Source organism: Chlamydotis macqueenii, chromosome 1, assembly GCF_036417535.1.
Source record: "Chlamydotis macqueenii isolate bChlMac1 chromosome 1, bChlMac1.mat, whole genome shotgun sequence".
Taxonomy (NCBI): Eukaryota; Metazoa; Chordata; class Aves; order Otidiformes; family Otididae; genus Chlamydotis; species Chlamydotis macqueenii.
In genome coordinates this window covers 93301617-93321895 of record NC_141556.1, presented here as the reverse complement: position 1 = coordinate 93321895, position 20279 = coordinate 93301617, and the positions used below count along the sequence as shown (strand labels likewise).

The 20279-nt window shown below is 41.9% G+C and overlaps 1 protein-coding gene across 1 annotated transcript in view; it reads right to left on the bottom strand.

The window, feature by feature from the left end:
- Positions 1-19675, bottom strand: part of TTF2 (transcription termination factor 2) — a 20171-nt gene extending 496 nt beyond the window's left edge. Inside the window, exons 1-22 of the mRNA XM_086761704.1 lie at positions 19648-19675; positions 19457-19568; positions 19136-19222; positions 18351-18417; positions 16927-17901; positions 15918-16044; positions 14640-14831; positions 14246-14403; positions 13123-13204; positions 12720-12833; positions 11599-11749; positions 10802-10907; positions 9758-9948; positions 8722-8875; positions 7858-7949; positions 6993-7075; positions 6346-6485; positions 5409-5579; positions 4775-4833; positions 3534-3687; positions 1822-1904; positions 681-755 (exon numbers count right to left, since the gene is read on the bottom strand). Of these exons, the coding sequence (XP_086617830.1) occupies positions 681-755; positions 1822-1904; positions 3534-3687; positions 4775-4833; positions 5409-5579; positions 6346-6485; positions 6993-7075; positions 7858-7949; positions 8722-8875; positions 9758-9948; positions 10802-10907; positions 11599-11749; positions 12720-12833; positions 13123-13204; positions 14246-14403; positions 14640-14831; positions 15918-16044; positions 16927-17901; positions 18351-18417; positions 19136-19222; positions 19457-19568; positions 19648-19675 (3401 nt within the window). The remainder of the gene's footprint in view (positions 1-680; positions 756-1821; positions 1905-3533; positions 3688-4774; positions 4834-5408; positions 5580-6345; positions 6486-6992; positions 7076-7857; positions 7950-8721; positions 8876-9757; positions 9949-10801; positions 10908-11598; positions 11750-12719; positions 12834-13122; positions 13205-14245; positions 14404-14639; positions 14832-15917; positions 16045-16926; positions 17902-18350; positions 18418-19135; positions 19223-19456; positions 19569-19647) is intronic.
- Positions 19676-20279: the final 604 nt, after the last annotated feature.

Below are 20279 nucleotides of genomic sequence, written 5' to 3'. Positions count from 1 at the left end.
TCACTTACAAGTTTACAGCCTGTTGTGTGACTGACAAAAATATACCTGTGCACAGAAAACAGCTGTTCTCATATCCAGATACTATAACATTTCGAATAGAAGTCTGCTGCACTTCAGGCCTCAACTTTAATCATCTGAAGCAACAGTAGTTCTGCAACAATCCTGATGGTACCTATTATACTAAAAGCATTATACACAAAATTGTCTTTTAGATTCCAGTATTTACAATAACTAAACTGGCCTTTTAGTACTTACAACTGCAGGTTCTTTTTCTAAAAGCCACCCTTGCTACTTATTAGAAGTGCTCTATACATTCATGTTAGTGATATTAGGAAGGTCCAGGCTTAAGGAGCATGGTGGAAAATCTCCATTCAATAAGAGAAGAGAAATACCTTAGTGCCTGAATTGTTTTCAGGAATGAAAAGGACATTCCCACTAAACCACAGGTTGATAAGCAATAAACTACTGCTACCTATCAGGACAGCAACATGCAGGCAAGTACTACAGAATCATTTTCATGTGGTCTCTTATCTCGGTGCCCAAACCCCAATCTCACCATCAGAGACGTGCCTAGCTTTAAGCAAAGAAACAAGCCTCAAACCAAGGCCTTGTCTCACCAGCTAAAGCCAGACAGTACGTGAGCAGCAACAGCCTCATTTACTGCTAAGGAAAATCCTGACCTGTGTATCACAACATCCTTCCGCTGCCCGACTCGGTAAATCCGGTCACATGCCTGGTCCTCGAGAGCAGGATTCCTGCAAAGGAAGGTGGGGAAAAAAAAAAAACCAAACCCACCAACTTTAAGGGGTTATGTTCAGGAATAACTGAAATATCAAAGCCTCTATGCTTGCCTCATTTGTCTGCCTTCACAGCATCCCGTTTTCTTCCTCTGTAGAACTAAAACTGCTCCCAGGTTACCTGAGATTTGCTAGCTTGATCACCAATATTCACCCCACCAGATTTCCCATTGCCCTTGGTAAAACCATGCTAAAACTCCATACAAAGCCAGCTGTGTGAATTAGAACACTGTTCCATGTAGCCCCATTTTTCTGGCCAACAGCCAGTACTCACAGAAAGCTGAGCAGTTGTTGAGGAGAGTGAAGGAGGAAGGAAAACGCCATTGAAAGAGGCCTTCACTCAAGAATATTTACATAAGAAATGGTTGTTTGACACACAGTTACAGGGAATATGTGTTGGCATAACTTCCATGTTGTAGAAACGTCTCCTTAATGCTGCTACTCAGCAGCTAGTTTTGTACTGAAACACATTAGTTTGCTTTGTAAGTTTCCATGAGCAACATTTAGTTAGAAAAATTGCGATTCTGACTTTGAGAGGCAACATAAATACGATGAGCTCGTATGCACTATTTTCATAGCCCTGTAAAACGCTCAGGTACACTAGCTACGCCTGATAACTGACTATGCTCAACACAATCGATTTGTTTCAAGACAAGTTCCCTGTAGGCATTACTGTGCTATTTTTATTACTGCAAGAAATTAAGCCAGGGACTGCTAAGTCCCCAGTATCCTTTTGTGATGCAGACTGCATACTTGCTCGTTTTGATTCCTGTTATCCTCCTCCATTTTTTTTTTACCCCTACAGAATTGTATTTCATGGCAGTGAGCACTGGACTGACAAGTCAGTGTCTTGGAAGAAGGTTCTAGTAAAATGACTTCTCTATAACTAATCATTGGCCCTTACTCTCAGCTAAACACTTCCCTCTTAACCCAGTTGTATCAGAAGTCACAATACATGTGGCTGAGAAAGAAAATAGCATGCCCTACATACATCATCTGAGATGGAAGTTTTATTTCTCTTTACCAGTGCATGTCAAGGAGAAAGAGGTGGTTTCCTCCAGTCAAGTTCAGGCCAACACCTCCACTCAGCAACGAGACCAACATTACCTTCAAAGGCCAAAAAGAGTTAAATTAAGGAGCCTGCTTCCAGAAAATGAATGCTTCATATACTCCACATATTAATTTGAAGCAAAAGATCTATTTAACAAATATTTACTACATTTTTATATTTATTATGTATTTGAGAGCTTCCAGATGCTACTTGATAAGGCATTGAAACCTGGACATGGAAGTTACAGCTCAGAGAGGCCAGCCTAACATTCCATATGTATTATCCTTAGTTTCTACAGACTAGAGAAAGGACTGAAAAGTTCAGGCTTTCTCTATGTCCCACTCAAATGACCGGCCTCTCTGATGGCAGCCTGTTGCCAACAACGGGAACAATCAGCACCAACTCTGAATTAACAATAATGATTACTTAAACCCAGACAACTGGACTGCAATGGCCTGCTACTCCTTTCACTTTGTTTCCACATAACCTAGTATTTAGAAAAATATTAGTAGCTGGGTAGGAAAAGGGATATAGCAGATGGTCAGTTTAAAGAAGATTTCTTGTACAGGAGGAAAATAACTCAACTAAGGACAGCGACACTTGCTATATATATATATATGTACTACTCAATTTCACAGTATGGTACCTTAAAACCATGATCTTGTTTAAGGAGTCAGCTATTCATATAGCTGGCAGAAATCTTCCTTTAAGTTCAAAGCTAGAGGGAGAAATATCTATTTTGTGAATAAAAGCTTGTTCAAGAAATCCAGCAAAGAAAACAAGCTATTGCACCACGTGCTCCACTTCCAGTCACAGATCCATCCTCAGAAGAGACAGCCTTGTCCTGCCTCAATCACAGGAACATCAGTGTTCAGACTACAGGGTACCAGTATGAACAATGGATTTGGATTCTTTAGTCACCTGGCAAGCTCCCTTGCCTTAGCCAAAACTTCAGACTAGAAACTAGAAGGGTCAAAACATTAGTTAACCAGTATTTAAAAAGAGAGAGAGACAGAGAGAAAGTAAAAAGACACCTCAAAAGAAAAAAACAAAAGTTAGAGAGGTGACTTATTTGGAAGTGTGCAACACCAACTTTTCTCTCACCCCAAGTCCAATCTTCCTATCCTTATACTGGGGTGAGATAAGCTTTTGTTAATTTTAGCCTCATTCACACATTCATCTGTCATTCTCTCTTCTCAAAAAGAATTAGTTTGGCACAAAGTATCTGGTGTGCTGGAAAATAATATGGAAGTCTTACAGGTTCCTTGGCAAGTAGATGAAATAAAGTTATATTTTCCAACACAGAGACATAAGCTGGAAACAACCAACCTGCTAACTGGTAGAGCTAAGTGGCCCCACGTCTTCCACAATATGCTGTGGCAAAAACATCTTTGAGCACACCAAAGATTTGGACAACCTTTGAACTAGCTTCACAGTCAGATGATCTCAGTACAGAAGGTTAACACCAAAAGGAGCTTTTTAGCAGCTGCTCCTGCCCATTATAAAATACGTATTTGGTTTTTGGTTTTTTTTTTTTTTTTTTTTTTTACAGCTACCTCTTTCCCTGCTGACCTTGTGACCTAGAGGTCCAAAGGAAAGTGATGCCAGTAAATGGCATCACCAAGTCAGCTATCACAGCTGCTCACAGCAGCACTAGTAACTGTTTCCCTGCTCTGACTGCATACCTGAGGCCCTTTGGGGTTGTTGTTGAACTCTTCTACCACATCCATTCTCTGTTTAGGATTGACAGATCCATCCACTGTTGCATACTTCAGCCCTAGTCGCTGGAGGTGCACAGCCACAACTTTCAACATACTCGTCCACTGAGACACAATAACACTGGGGATAGAACAGGGAGTTTAGAACAAGTCCTATGTGTACTGTAACAGTCTGGTTATTGCAGTGTCTCACCTAAGAGAAGACAATGATTCATGCACTTTTCCCCACTGCAAACTGGAGCCAAGTCCCTTCCCAGTTCAGAAATCAATTAATCTCTAGTTGTAGTGGGAGAATCTGCTGTGGAAAGCGAATACTGAATAAGCTTCAGACAAATGAGGTCTAGACCTTTCACCTCTATTTCCAGATTTTACCTCGCCACCTACCAACCACAATCCTGAGCTTTTTCTGCAAAATAAATCAATAGCAGCACCAAAATTGGATTTCCCTTGGCCTCTCGCTTTCCAAACTTTTTAGATTAAACAGTTTGGGAGGCAATAACTTGTTTGATAGCTTTTTGGTAGGGAACAAAAATAATGATGGTGCTCCCATTCTTACGGTGGGAATGCTTTTTTGAAAAGATTTGGGAGAAAAAGCTTTCTACACATTGTGCAACTCTGGAGTTGCCCAGGAACAGGACTTCCCCTTCCAATCCATACCCAACATAACACAGGTATACCAACTGTGCAGCCACACACCTGTAAGTGCATTCTACGTTGTTTAACAAAAACAAGCAGAAAAGCCTGTAACACTGCAGACAGACAAAACTTGCACACCAAGAGCTACAGGACTTAAGCAGCACCTAAGTCCTCTGATCAATGCATTCCTTTATCTCAAACAGGTTCAGTTTTAACCACTACCTTATTCCCCCACATTTTTTTTTTGCTTAGTTTTTATCCTGAGGGCAAATATTTCTCATCACAACCAATTATTCCCAATTCTGGTTTTGGAGAAAAGAAGAGTGCTCCTGGGCCTCAAAGGCCTGAGATTTCTCCCACATTCCTTTATGTTTACCCTTACCTATATCTTAAACTATTAATTTTGCTTGGATTTCCCCCCCGTCCTCCCAAAATTCACTTTCAACTGCTGCAGTACTGCCACCATTTTACCATACCAAGGGTTTTGTACTCAGTTATTTTAAACTATTTCTGCTGCTGTCAAGAGACATGCTTCTCTCAATCACTATGACTAAAGAGACACATTTACTAACCTTTTCTGAGACTCCGAGTGACTCTGAATAGTTTTCAGTTCAGCCAAGAGGTGAGCTATCTACAGGAAAAAAAGTTAGTCTGCTTGCTGTCATAACCCAGCTCATGCTTAGCTATTCTTCATTAAAATAGCAAGTGACCAGAATAACTTTTCAACTGGAATTTCTTCCGTGCTCAGACTTTCAACATATCTTAATAGTCATTGATAAGAATGAAAGAAGAAGAAATCAAATTATACAAGCATATTTTATAGACTGCAACCTTCCTGTGATAAGTCAAGTTATTGCCACCTCTCCTCTTGCTGCCATCCTGTTTTTTCTAGCTCTTCACAAGCACCATGCTCTCACACGCATGCCTTTCTAAACTTCTGTGACTCCAGTGCTCAAGATTTTCACTGGCAGGTTTTCAGCACAGACTCTCACAGCTTTACTGGAAGTAGCTATCAACACCTGGTAAGCTGGAGCCTTCCCAGAAGCGGTCCAGCAGGCTATCAACCTATTCACCTGATTTTATCTAAATTGCCAACTTAGCCTGATCTGCAATTACCAAGGTGAGACAATTCATTAACAATTTAAAAGGCAAAGTGCTGAAATCCAAGCTTCTCAAGGAAGGTAAAGAAAGCCACAACCAGAATACCTTGGTGCTTTCCCTGGTGATTTCAAAGATATCTGTTTTAAAAGGTGTGCCATTGAGGTAGACTGTTGACTTGGAATCAGGAGTCTGGAGCTCAGACAGAGTCAAAGCACTAAGTTGTTCCTCAATAGAGAGGGAAAGGCCTTCACTATTCAAGTTAACTTGGTCCAGAGCCTGTGGAAAAGCAAGCAACGTAGTAAGGGATCACAGTCAAACCTGAGATCAAATTCAGTACCGATCCACAGTCTGCTGAGGACAGTGGGTTTGAAGGAAGCTATGCAATATGAAGAGAGAATGATTAAGAAACAGTACTGGGTCAGACCAACAGTCCCGTTGGCCCCTTATTCCACCCCAAGAAGGAGTAGTGGAGGAAGAGTACAGAGGTCAGCCATTTTGTGTGGTCCAGTCTCCTCAGATTCCCCCTCCCACAGCATTTAACAGTTGCAGGATTCAAGACATTAGAAGATAAATCCTTGCCTGTTCCCTTAGCAACTGGACTTATTCTACAGCTGCTTTATATGACAGAGCAGAGAACTTCTGAAAGATTAGTCTCCTTCATGGAAGGCAACTTCAATCAAGGCACTTACAGAGCTCTCCAACATAGAAACCTTTGAAACAGGCTACACTTGTGGACTTGTGCACTTTTCAAGACTAGGTTAAAATTAAGACGACTTCTTTTCCATTAAAAATCTCTTTTTTTTATCTGAATAAAGGTATTTCTAGAGGCACAGCTGTCCACACAGGTCATGCTGGGGAACTCCTCAGTAGGAAGTATGCCTGTCTAAAACCTCTTGGGCTGTAAAACACAGTCCTAGAAATAGCCCAGTTCACACACTCCTAGCTAAGAGATGCAAGGCTGTTACAAAACCTATTAATTTACAAAAACACTTAAGAAAATCCCCACAAAACCCCCCACACCACTACAATACAATGCACTTACCACTTTCAGTAAGGAGAGATGGCAGCAGCACTGACGGAGCCTCAACAGCATGGACAAGACGTGGACAGTACTTGAGACCTGGGAGGCACTTTGGGAGACTGCTAGAAATTCCTTTTGACTGACCCCAAACTCTTGTGCAACTGCAAAGGAAGGAAGACAAAACTTCAAGAGGTCTTGGAGGCATTTCCAAGCACTACCCAGCCACCTCCAGCAAGAGTTTCATCAATAAGGGACAAAACCAACAGGCAAGCAAATACCTGATTTAACATAGGAATACATCAAATTCCACTAAAAAAATCCCAAGCAACAAAAACAAAAAAACCACCCCAAAAACACTCCACCACCACAAATCAGTGTACCCTATATCTTATACTAATACTGACATCTCTTCTCTGAGCAATTAGACCTTTATTTCAGAAGAGAATTTTAGACCCAGCGAGGTTAAGAGATTTGCCCAGAGACACAACAGTGAGAACAGATTTTTGAGATACTATGGTAGGATTCTTTGTAACATCAAGGGAGCAGCAAAATACTTTCCAAAGAATTTTTAAGTCATGATCCCATGTGGCCAAATGTGTTCCCCCTCCTTAATTGTGCACTTAAGAGTCACTTTCTGCAAATGTTTTCAGGGGAGGGTGTGCTCAAACCTTTCTCAAATGGGTTACCACCAGCATACTCTCTGCCTTCATTTTTCTGCTCTTGTCTCTTTAGGTAGGACTGTAGTGTTGACCTGGAAAAAGACGACAAAGACTGTGGGATTTACAGCAGGAAAAGAGGCAAGAGTGTAACAAGCAAGCTGATGATGTATTAGGGTAAGAAGGTTTCATTAATCATTTAGTGACAAAATGATGACACAAAACCCCAGTTTTGTTTAACTTGAATATGATCAACACCCAAGATCCATTTTGGAAAACGCCAGAGGAAGCAATTCAGCTTATTGGAATACCTTGAGTATAATAAGAGCCAGGGCACAAGGGATAACATTCTTCATAACAAAAGGACATCTGTAAATGTTTATTTAAAAGGAATGAAGGCTCTTTACAGCAATACTGTTGAAAGAGACCCTAGGAGAACACAAAGTGACACTGGTTTGCATTGCAGCCATCTCGGGGGGCCAGCATAATCTCCAATTGTATAAATATCAGAGGACAAAGACGACACATTCTCTCCTTTACTGGTGCTGGCACATCATAATTTAAGAACTACTATTGCAATTCCAAGTCTTTCAAGTCTTGAAATCAATGAGATTAAGGCTAGAATACAAAGCTCATACAGGGCACAAACATATGGGAGAGAAAAAAAAAAATAAATAAAATAAAAGCGCATCAGTTTCAGCTACTACCAGAACAAGCAATATATTTCCAAACATGCTTGACAGGTAGTCAGAAAGGGAAAAAAATCTGACAAATTTGTCAAAAAACTCTTCTGATCTTAAGTAGACTTCTCTTTCTGATTTTTCCCACCAGGAAGAAACAAAACCACAGAACACCCTATCTCTTCCCACATTCATACCTGGATCTTGCAAAGAGCACATTGTACACAGACTGCTCCTCAGCTGAAAGTTTTAACTGATGCAACTGTGTGCTACGCTGGGGCAGAGATACCTGAAGAAAGATACACAGGATCAGATATATATAGCGTAAAAATCATACACAGCATCACAAATACCAGCGTCCCAAGATTTAACACAGTATTCTAAGTCTCAGAAGAGTTGTTTGTTTCTTCACTAAAGCTATTTATATTAATGCAATTATGGCACAATATAGATACCCATGGAACTCCAAGTCACCTGGTTAACACTCAATACGATAATCTTTATTCCAAATCATCCAACAAGAAAAGGCATGAGCAACTAAGCATTGACTTCCACACAGCTACCATCGCGGGATTAATTTATTGCGCTGCAGAAGTAACTTCTAAGTTCCCCCTTCAGAAACAGATGGTACACCAAAACTACATTTTTAAACAGCTTACAGACACACCAATAATCTAATACTCAGATTACAAATAGTCCACTCTAAAGAGTAACACAGAAAGCCAATGCCCCAGCATGCACCAGATCAATTTGAAGTGCAATAGCTTTGATTCTCAGAGATCGAGGCTAGCTCAGAGACTTAGACTAACTTTCCACTAAGTGGGCATCTACTTGCAATTACTTATAACATATTCTCCTCTGCATATGATTTACGACTGAAAGCTTTAATTCTCCTTTATATTTCTGCTTTCTGCATAAGCAGTCAAAGCACCCCACACGCACTCAACTCCTCTTGCTCAAGAGACTGCAGTAGACAGGAAAACCCACTCATAAATAAACTTAAGGCTGCTGCAAGGAATGCAATGGAATGACTGTCTCGTAGTGGAGGGTCAAGTTCTTACCAAGGGCTTGCCAGTTGAATCCAGTTGGTCCTTAGTTCTCCGTAATAAGAGGCTCCTGGTTAAAAGACTCAGCCTCTCTCCTCCCTTTTTTGTGTTGTTATCTACTTGGTACTTCCACACCTTGTACTCATCAAAAGGAGAGCAACGTAGAAACCTACAACATGAAGGAAGGAGACTTCATACCAAGGGAAGAAGAGTTCTTCAGTTACTCCTGAATGACCGGAAGCAAATTCCTTGCTATCCAAACCGAACCATTCCCAGTTCAGCCACAACTGCCAGGAACAGTAAAAGACTTCCAGTGTAACAATGCCGATTAACTGGTTTGCTCAAAAGCCTTACCATCCCTAGCACAGTGAAAGCATCTTTATGGTTCTGTACCCATCACGTCCTCTTTTCTCGTTATGTCTCAAGCATCACCAGCAAATGAAGGACATAAAGAAGCACAGGCACTCACAAAAAAAGCATATCCCTTTTTTATTTCAAACTCCTGTATCTCTTAACTGAAAATTAAATTTCAATTATCCAAAATTAATTTCAAGTGTAAGTTGTCTTTGGTTCTCCAGCACCCTTCATAAACTTTTTCTTCTCAGTAACAAGGAGCAGAGTTTAACCTGTTTATCATTTGTTTAGAGAAGCCAAAGTTTTCACCCTTTCCTTCAATGCCCTTGTAGCACAACACTATGGAATAAGGTCCTCTCAGGCTGCCCTGGTAGGAACAAGGATTATTGCACAAAAATTCTGTTCATTAAAACTGGTTTTGTGGATATTCACCTCTGAGACACAGCAGATCTGAAGTAATTTTCCCTTTGTCCTCTATGAAAGCAGAATAGCTTTACGCAACAGTAGACACATGGTCAGCCTTGCACAACGCCTCAGCCACAGCCTTTGCACTCCAGTGCCTGAAGCATTAATATAACTGGTCTCGCTACCCCACATATCTTAGAAATCCCTCAAACTTAGAAACAACTTCAGCACCTCATCAGCTAAGAATTACTAGAATTGGAGCCCTGTCTGTGTTCACGTGCAGCCAGCTCACCTTAGGAGAGAGTACATGTCCAGTAAGTTGTTCTGTATTGGCGTCCCAGTGACAGCCCATCTGGCACTGGCTCTCAGCTTGCACACAGCTATAGAGGTTTGAACCTTTGGGTTTTTAATATTGTGAGCTTCATCCAATATAACTCGAGCCCAAGCTACCCTGAGTAGAGGGGAACAGGCTGATGACCCACTCTGTAAGAAAAAGCAGAGTATTTATAACTCAACACAATAACCTTGTTAGGCTCTTTAAAGAACCACAAGCAAACATTTTTCCAGCAAGAAGCATTTTCCTGATGTTAGTCAGTAGTAATCCAAGCTCTTACTGTCATGTAAGAGGTGCTCTCAAAATATCTCTCCAAAGCTTCCATGAAAGTTTATAAGCCAAAGAATACAGTGTTTGTCTGTTCTTGATGATAATTTCTAATATTTTGCTTTTTCTTGCTTTTAACATTTTGTCACCTCTTCCTTCCCAAGAGACATTCCATATCAGTAAAATTTTGCCAGGCTGGCACAAGGGAACACAAAATTATTCTATCAGGACATATCCTGTACTCTTAAATGCAGGATCTCTCTACACTTTTATAGCTGCCACCCTGAAGTTTCAGGAAATTCAAAGGCCTGTTTGCTTTAAGAGCGAGATCTAGATCGCTACAGGTTTCTGGTAGATTAAAGTGATCTCGGCACTTTAGCGAAGAATACCAAAAGGAGATCCTAGAGTTCCTTCACAGTCTCACTCAAAGGAGAAGTAGAAGATTCATCACTGCGCTCTTAAATTTACTTTTTAAGCCATTTCAACTATATTTAGTGTAGTGTATTCTGTATCACTACAGAACAGATTTATTATGACTATTTCCCCTGTTCTCTTTCTGCACTTCACAGTACTTTTTCCTCCTTTATTTTTACTGTGCACACTAAACAGAGGACTTACAGGAAAAAAAAAAAATTAATCGCTGTAGCATAAAGTGCTCCTTGAAAAGAATAATTGTTTGCAACACCTCAGAACAAAAAGTTAAGGCAATCCTCTGTCAAAAATATGGCTTCTCACCCCTACATCATGGTCCTCAGCAGGGACTTCCCCCTCCTCTTTGCTTGTGGGAACCTCCTTGGAGAGAAGGCTGTAGGTTGTGACAACAACATCATATTCAGAGAGCCTGCATAAAAGGAAAGTAGCAATCAGGAGCAAGAACAAATGAGGAATTAATTTTGCAAGGCAGACAAAATGCATGCTCAAGGTTTAATAACAACACAGTTCTAAAAGAGCTGAAATCCAGAGTTTTACAGAAAACTGAGCTTCATAGCAGTCAAACAGGAAGGGCACATTGTCCTCATTTTATGGATACTGGAAGTAGACACTGCAAGCTCAAGAAGGCAGTAAAAGCCAGGGGTACGGAATGTGCACCACCTGAGACAAATGCTACTTAGAATGTGGCACGTAGAAATACTGCTCAGCATGGCCTAAAGTGGTGTAGAGAATTTTCTGATCTATACATACAGCTGGAAAAAAAAGAAAAAAAAATACAGCCACAAAGTACAGCATGGAAGAAACTGCCACTGACAATCTCTGCAAGCAAGACGTTTCAGATAATGTACACCTTTTTTTTTTTGTTGTCAGGAACAGCAATAGCCTGCACCAGAACCACTCAGCATGGGTTCAGGACAAAAAGGTTTTGCTATATTACACCCTGACAGCACACAACAGCCTGACCTTCTGGTTCCTCCACATTTCCCTACTTCATGTTCTTCCATCATTCTACAGCCACTGAATTTCCAACTCTGATATACACAAGCTCTTGCTAAGTAGTATTTTACTTTTCTTGGTCATATTTAGGGTTCAGCACTTACACCTCTGCATGTTTATCTCGATTTGGCCCATGGTACAAATAGACCCTCAGTTTGCCACAGCCTACGCGTCTGTCAATCTCTTTCTTCCAGTGATGGATCAAGGATGCAGGACAAACAACTAAAGTACTGCAGGAAGGGATAACAGTGGAATCTGCAGGGAAATATTGCAGACAGGTTTCAATGTCTTCATATTAGACTACAACAGACAGAAGTTCTGGAAAGTCACAATTAAGAAGACTGGTCCACTTTTACTGTGAGCACAGTCTGAGAAGCAGACATCTCTACTTTGCATTCTTGGGGACCGTTAGACCTGAGTGGAAAAAAATCTACTTAAACATTAATGCATCACCTCCTGTCTGCTCAGTTATCCTATATACCTATGCACTTCCTTTGGAGAAGCTGAAGGGTTAGAACTCAGTAACTAACTCTGATCTCTCCTGAGAATACAGTACCAAACAAATTCTTCTTTCCTGTTCTAGAAGCCTGAAGTGTTACCATTTTGAACCACACACGAAAAACACACACAGTCAGTAAACCTGGCAAGACAGGAAAAAGTAGTCCAACCAGTTCCATGAGGATGGAGACAGTAATGGGTTGTGGACACAGGAAAAATAATCTTTAAAAACACTAACGTCTCTTATTATCTCCATGGACAAAATAAAAGTAATCTTATGGTCAGAGAGGGAAAAAAAAAAAAAAAAAAAAAAATCAAAAGGAGGCATGTAGTAACTAATTTAAGTCATTACGCTATGTAAGTGATGCATATGTTTGCACATGTTGAAAAACAAACAAACAAACAAAAAACTATGGAACTTTTTTCAAAGCAGCATACGCTGGCTTTAACCGGTTCAGGAAAGTAACCAATGGAAAAATAAATCCCAAAACAATATAAAGGAATAAGTTGGGAAATCCTACACGTGGAAGAACAAATGACACTGATGAAGAGAAAGGCCTTGCAAGGGAGCACAGTAAACATTAAGCCCAATGGAACTTTCCTACAGAAGGGGAGTGAGCACAGATAGAGTCCGTTGTTTTACAAGCCATTAACCTGTAAGGCTTTAGGTATTTCAAATGGCACTTCATCATTATGTATGTCCTGTTTGACGGAAACAATTCCGTACCATTTTTGGATAGCCATATTTCTAGCTTCTCCCTTGTCTTCTCTGTCTTCAGCTGCTTCTGGGCCAGAATGAGAGCAATCATTGTCAGAGTTTTCCCCAAGCCCATGTCATCCGCTGGAAAAAGACACACAGAAGTTGTGATAACCTGCAGAAATAAGCCCCGCCCCAGCTCAGATCTGCACTGAGGTAAATACTGGAACAGAAATTACCCTGGGGAATCCTGAAAATAAAAGTCTGACCATTTCAGGGATTCAGTAATGAGTTAATAGATGTTGTTGGTCGAAAGGCACAGAAAAACAATCCCCTTGACATGCCTACAAAATAACTAGCTGTTGGCCTCAGAGTAAGTTACGTGCCAAGCTGTTGCCCCTCCCAAAATCCGCTTTTCTGTTCTGTTGCTTACCGAGAATTCCTCCACATGGCTTCTGACTCTCTCTCCAAAGTAGCCATGCGAGTGCCTGTTTTTGGTGCAGCAGCAGCGGAACCTGAGAGGGTGGAACAGAGGATTTGAAACACTTTGCAAAATATTCAGACACTTCTGTTTCCTGCAGCAAATTACGCAGCTGAACTTTCCTACTAGTGTCTCACTAAAAGGAGTTTCCCTACCTGTTCTTTTCCCGTGTGGACAGGGCCAGCAACCCAAGATAAGCAACTGCTGCAGACAGCAGGTCTGCAGTACCATAGATCAGTCTCGCTAATACCTCATGCACAAACCAACCTAGCACCTCACAGTGCTCTGACAGCACACAAAGGTGGCTCAGTCAGGTGAAAAATCCACCCAAACCTGCCTTGCTTACAACAGGCATCACTGTCAAGGAGATGGACTGAGGACACTTTCCCTTTTCTCACCAAGTCTAAGACTCCTACAGACTCTTAAGAGGGACTCCATACTATCATCTTAAGACACTAAATGGCCTTCCCCAGCACTGAAAAGTTCCCAAGAGTATCTGACAAGTGACACAATAGATACACATCAATGCACCATCTTGTAGAGGCATGTGCCTTCCAATACCTTGCACATAACATCAACTACAGGTTCTGCACCACCTGATAGGTAAAGAGCTGCTCTTTGGCGGATCAGAATGGACTACTCTGGGGTCTGTTGGGCTGCATGAACTAAATCACCTGCAACACTTTTAAAAGGCTATTTCTTACAGCTTACTAGGAGACCCAACTGGGAGCAAAGAACAATAAGAAGGTTCTCAGTTTTTTCCTGCCTCTGCTCTGCCAGTCACGTACAAACCAATGGTTGTGAGTTGGTTGCTTTTTCTGAGGCACTACTACTTCATTCAAGTGCTAAATATTCTGAAGACACCACAGCAAGAGGATAGAACACCAGTACTGGCAATATGAAGCAGCTCTTAGGGATGGAGAGTAATTAATGTTTTCCTCCAGCAGGATGAAAACTGCAAAATGTGAAAGGACAGCATGCTCTAGTGTACCACACAAATGTTACACTTCATGATGGAGATAACAATAAACCTCTAAGTTCATCAGTATTATATCCTCACTCCTTGCCAACTCACCTTCAATCCAGAGGGATCTTCAGCTACTGTCTGCTCTGTCGGACAGGACTCTAGAGATTTGTGAAGATGATTAATAGCCTCACTTGTGGCATTGTGTACAGCCCTGATTCGGTCTTCCGTCATTCTTCCTCCATATAGATTCTGCACACCAAAGTTCACTGGAAAGATACAGTCTTATGCATGAGATGTGTTTACAGAGCTAACTTTCCCAAGCAGATCTTTTATCTCAGTGGCTACAAATGCCTGAGTGGCAGTATGCAGCAAACAGTAACAAAAAAGGTTTAGTACTCTCACATATATCCACAAGTTGCACGATTCTGTTTCAGAAACAGTCCTCCCCAGTGCTCTCTTTAACAAAAAAAAAAAAAAAAAAAAATTATCTTTCTGTACTTACTTCCAAAACTGTGGCTGTAATATTCACTGGAACCCAAAGCAGCAGCAGCAGATGGCTGGCTTTGTGAGCCTGAAGAGGTCTTTGCTGTAGGATCCTGGAGTGGTAGTGGTGTTACCATCTTTGTACCACCTGGCCTGCCAAACAGCTTAGGCAAAGATTCCTCACGGCAGCTGCTGCTTGTGCTGTCCTCCCCTGTAGAAAAAAGGAATAGCAGGTTGAAAAGGTTGCACAATGGACCTCAGAGCCTTGCTTTACAGCCTAGAGAAAGGCCTTTGTTTTGCTCAGTCACCTGCTTGCAAAAATATTATTAAGCAGTCACACAGATTTAACAGTAGAGCAGCAGGTTACCATATCACCAGAGCCACTGCAACTACTAACACGCATGCTCTTAGCCTACTCTTACGTGACAGGCAATACAGTTCAGCTAAAGCTTCAACGTATGGTTTATACAACACAGTGAACTTTGCAGCTGTGATCAGTGCAAACACAAGGTCAATTGTGCACACTGTTCCCAGATGATTTATTCCTTTTTGAAGACATCTTTCTTCTCAATGTTTTGGTCACAAAAACTATCAAAACATCCAAGAACAAATGGGCCAAGGCCTCTGAGCCCTTCTCTACTTCCTGGAAAGATCTGTCTTGCTTAAAATCAGATACAGTGTAAGACATTGAGACTGCTTGTTGTGTGGTGTCCTATGAGTTAGTTTCCTTGCTAGAGATCTTCAGTTTCCAGAGCTGTCAAACTTGATCTTTTCATCAACACAACTGATGTTTAGATCACAAAGTAACTCTCCTGTTTAGGTGATTGTGCAGGCAACTCAACAAAACGCCTCTCTTCCACAATTTATTAATACTAGTTATAAGAAACAGGATATCACTTTACAGGAATGGCACACTGGAAGCTGCTTATTTTGTATCTGGTAACTTAAACATTCAGACACAGTAGCCAGAAAGTGCACAAGCAGAATGGTTCCGTACTGCAACAAAGAGGAAATTAACACTTCACTGGCAAATTCTCAGAGGGACGCCTGCCTCAGTCATGTACCCAAAGCTGACACAGAACTAGCCCTGGGTCGTAATCACGGGAGGAAGCCACACTTCATTTGAGCTATTCCATTAATCTTTCCACAGACACACACTTCACAAATAGTATTTTTCATCTCAGTGTACTTTGAAACTCAACAGACAAACTTAATATAGGACACATGCCTATATAAACCTATGCTACTTTTCCCTGGGGTCATGGCGGGGGGCGTGGCGGCGCAGGAACACTTCTACCTTTTTCAGTAGTATCTGCTGTCGAGATGTTAAGAGCACCAAGTGCAGCTTCCAAATCCTGCACTTGCTTTAATAACCGTTCCCCTTTATCTGGCAACAGCTGAATGTTCACTGTAGCCAATGTACTCTGCAAAACAAAAAAAAAGAATCCAAGATGTGAGTGTGCTTACCAAGCTCTCTGCCAACACAGAACAATCAAGTCAGAAGTTTAAAGACACGAATCTGATGCCATATTAATTTGTATTTTGATAGTGTACTACAATTTCCAAAAGCATTTAAATGCCATTCACTGTGGTTAAGCATTTTTTTAGCAGATAATAAACTAACTGTTACTGTACTTTAGAAAAGATGGAAGGATGCATGGCCTCCCCCTTTTTATGAAACAGGACGAGCAGGTAGTCAAATGACTTGGACAATCTTAACATCTCTCAAAGCACCCAAAGTTCAACCTACTTGCACATTTCTTTCTATATTATCAGGAATGACAGTTCTGACTGTTTATTTTGAGGTTCTGTTCTGAGCAAAGGTTTTTATAATAAAAACTATGGAACATAATTTTTGACAATCATTTTTAAAAAGCAAACAGACAGGTAGTTAATTTCATCTTAGCGTGAAATCTCATGGCTAGATCACTCTTACTCCACAAGACCAAGACAGACCACCAGAAACAGCCATGTTACTTAAAAAGATTAAACTGCCTGTGTGCTATTCCACGTTCTGCAGATTACTTTCTGGGTAAATGGCAGACACAGCCTCAGGCAGTTCAAAACTGAGCACCGCCCAAACAGAGAAGGTTGTATTATCTTAAGGGGGAATTGTCTCATATGGGTCTTACAGCAACTGGCCTGTGCCTAGGCTGAATTCCCTCCCTTGCCCCATGTTCCTAAACCATCCAAATATGTTGAATTTCTGCTGTGAGGGCATACTATATTCTGATGCCTTTCATGAGAAAGGGAAGTCACCCTGAATGCAGAACCAAAAAAACCGAATAATATGTGCAATAAATTACCTTCTTCTGCTTCAGCTGGACTATGAGATGGTTGTGAAGAGCTTTAGGGTCCTGGGGTACTTCCATGCGATGCGATGCTGCAGCTCCTGGCAAGGATGTCCCCTGCATACTCTTCCCCGATTTTACTGCATGAATCTCTCTTGACTGCAAACCCTCAACTGATTTCTCAGGATTACTTTTACCTGATGAAGAATAAACAGATCCTACTTCATCACTGTCACTGCCAGAGACTTCAGCAGCAGGCTGTCCCGGCCCTGGCCTAATTTGTGTCTTGGGCAGCGCTGCCGCTGCTCCTCCATTCAGGGCAGCATGTTGCAATGCTGACTGTGGTACTGCTGGAGAAATGACATCTTTTTTAGACATTGGTTTCGTCTCTTCATTCTTCCCGCCAATGTATTCTCTCTCTTTGGTTTCCTTTCCTCTGTAGCTTTTTAAGTTTTTCTCTCTGAGCTGCTCCTCCTCTGGAGGCCTGATACATGTACTTTGCTTTCCAAGGCTCAGTGGAAAGAGCTTTGATCTCCCGCCTAGCTCTTTCTCCACACACTCAGAAGACTTCTTGTATTCACTGCCACTGCCACCATATTTCTCTTCCTCCCAAAGGGTGTTTTTCCCTTTCCAAGTCTCAGACAGACCAAGTTTAGATCCAGACACTGTTCCTTTCTTAAGTTCTGGATCACTCCTATTTCCCACGGACTGCTGCTTTTTAGTTTTCAGCCCTTCTAGAGGTTCTTTCTCTGTAGAGTAGTCAGAGGTGGATTTCTTTTCTTTATGTGACACCAGCACACTCTCTTTCTCTGTTTTTACGCCTTTTGCTTTACTTTCCTCTCCATTTCCTTGCTTAAGTTGTTTCCAGGACGGTGGTTCACAATTCTTGTCTATCACTTTGAATGGATTCCTTTGGCTACTGGGATTGAAGAGCGGTGCTGTGTGGGGCTGGGATTCTAATGCTTTTGACACTTTGGTAGCTTTTGGATCCTGCAACACATACAAGTGAATAAGTGCTAATGTAAAGCTTGCTAACTACACACACAACCTGATCGTCTCAAGCAAGACTTCATTCTCTACAAACATCAACTTTCCTATCATTTTTATCAGGATCAAGATAAACATTTTACAATGAAAACAAAATAAAACTGCTGCTTTTCTGCCTTCTCTGCCATTCCCGTGGTTTTCAGGGATCAAGTCCCGACAGCATCCTCCTAAAGAGGACAGCTGAAGATCAAACCCAGGTTTCTTCTAAGACTGGAGAACAGTGATTACTTCACATAACTTAGGAGTAAGAGCTTGAGGACACCAGGCTGATACACTTTTCAGCTAGAAATACAAACTCTCCCACTATGTAATCTCAGAGGTGATTACAGTATACAGAATGAAAAGTTATGCCAGAGTAAATTGATGCTATAATACAAATGAAACATCCATACCTGCCATGGGACGCTTCCACACCATTTCTTCCCATTCAACTTACTTTTAAGGCATCTGTAAAACAACCTACCAAAGAATAAAAAGATTTGAACTGCAGGAGCCAGTAAAGGAATTCTAAGTGTTCTTTAAAAAGCACTTTGTGCCAAAAACATCACACACAAGTTCTCTTGACCTGCACTTTACATCCAGAATTCTGCACAGCAAAAGTCTGTGAATATTGGCAACAAAGCTTTGTACAAAAGCATCATTCTCAATGAAGATTCCTAGGGTTTTGAGTTGTTTGTTTTTCAGTTTTAGCAATAAAAAAGTAACTGCTCAGGCAAAAATACTGTCTATGATCAGAGCCTCAGAAGTGTCCTGTGATTTCAATGAAACAGCTAATCTTTTAGTTATACTACATAGGCTACCTCACCTTTAAAGCACCTCAGGAACAGGAAAAACTTTGTACGTGATCTTTTATTAAACTGGCAGCCAAACAGTACTGCTGCAAAAACTTTACCAGAATTGGTGAATTCAATGCAACCACTGAATGTCTGATGAACCCAACCACAGAGCCATGTTTGACTCTGTTAAAAACAAACGTTATCTAATCATTTAGGTTTCTAAATATTATTATATTGAATATAACTACTAATAAAAATAGCAAACATTTTCAAACGTGCCAAGTGAAGGCCTCAAGGCTGGATAAGCCTTTTCAATCCTAGAATGAAATCGCAGCTCTGCCATCAATTTTAAGTATTTAAATCCGTACAACAAATCTTTGTTTGCACTTTGAGGAACTTACTGGTATTCGTCTCTGTCCTGCTGCGGAACCAGGACTTGCAGTTCCACCATGCAGCCCTCATGGATCAAGCAGTGAGAAGCAGGAATACTGAAAAGAGGAAAGGAAAAGAGGAAGCATAAAGACAAAACAGAGAACAGCAACGGCAAAAACAATCACTTGAGACACAATACTCTGAGAGTTCTCTTAGAGGTGATGCGACTAAGAAAATAAAAGTTGATGATTGCTGACACAGCACCGAATTTCCCTTAAAAACAGCCGCGGCCCCAGCCTCCGAGCCGCACACCGGCGGGGAGGGCGCCCAGTCCCCCACCCTGCACCTACGGCGCCGGCAGGACGAAGCCGCAGGCCGCCGGGCCCTGCGCTCCGCACACGTAGAAGCTCTTCCCCTTGTTGGGGCCATCGCGGACGCCTGTCTTCAAGAAGCAGAGGGATCCTGCAAGGCGGAGAAGAGGGGAACTGGTCAGACTGGGACTCCTCGGGACCGAGACTCCCCCACGCCCGACGCCACTTACCGTGCTCCGCGCACGGAACAGCCTCCATGGCCAGGCGGCAAGCCCCACGGCCGCTCTTGAAATCAGCCAATCCCACCGAGCGCCTGCGGATTGTCCAATCGCAGCGAGGAAAGGAGGCTACGGAGCCAATCGCCGCTGCGCTCTGATTTCACCGCTCCCCGCCCCCTTGGCTTCTCCACCCCAGCGCAGATTCCGCTTTCGAAGACCAGCGGCAAGAGGAAGGCGCGCTGCCATTGGCGGAGGCGGCAGCGAGCGCCGCGGAACGGGCCGCCCCGTGGCGGGAGGCGCGCGGCCGCTCTCTGCGCCGCGGACGCGGCTCCAGGGCCCGCTGCTGCCCGGGGCCTCCGGGAGGCCCAATGCACTTTTCAAAGTAAAATATTAGAAAATAAATGTAGGTTGCAGTAACGGGGTATAAACAAATACCACGGAGCGTTAGAAGCTGGAAATAGGGCGGGATTTTTTTTTCCCTTTTGTATTTAAGATGAGGAATACAGTTTTACAAAATGTGTGCATTTCTTAGTTACGGCTTCTGTTAATGGCAACTGAAGTGAGATAACGACTCTGGTAATAATAATCACGGGAAGGTTATAACGTGTTTAGGAAAAATACTAACAACATTTACACGGAATAAC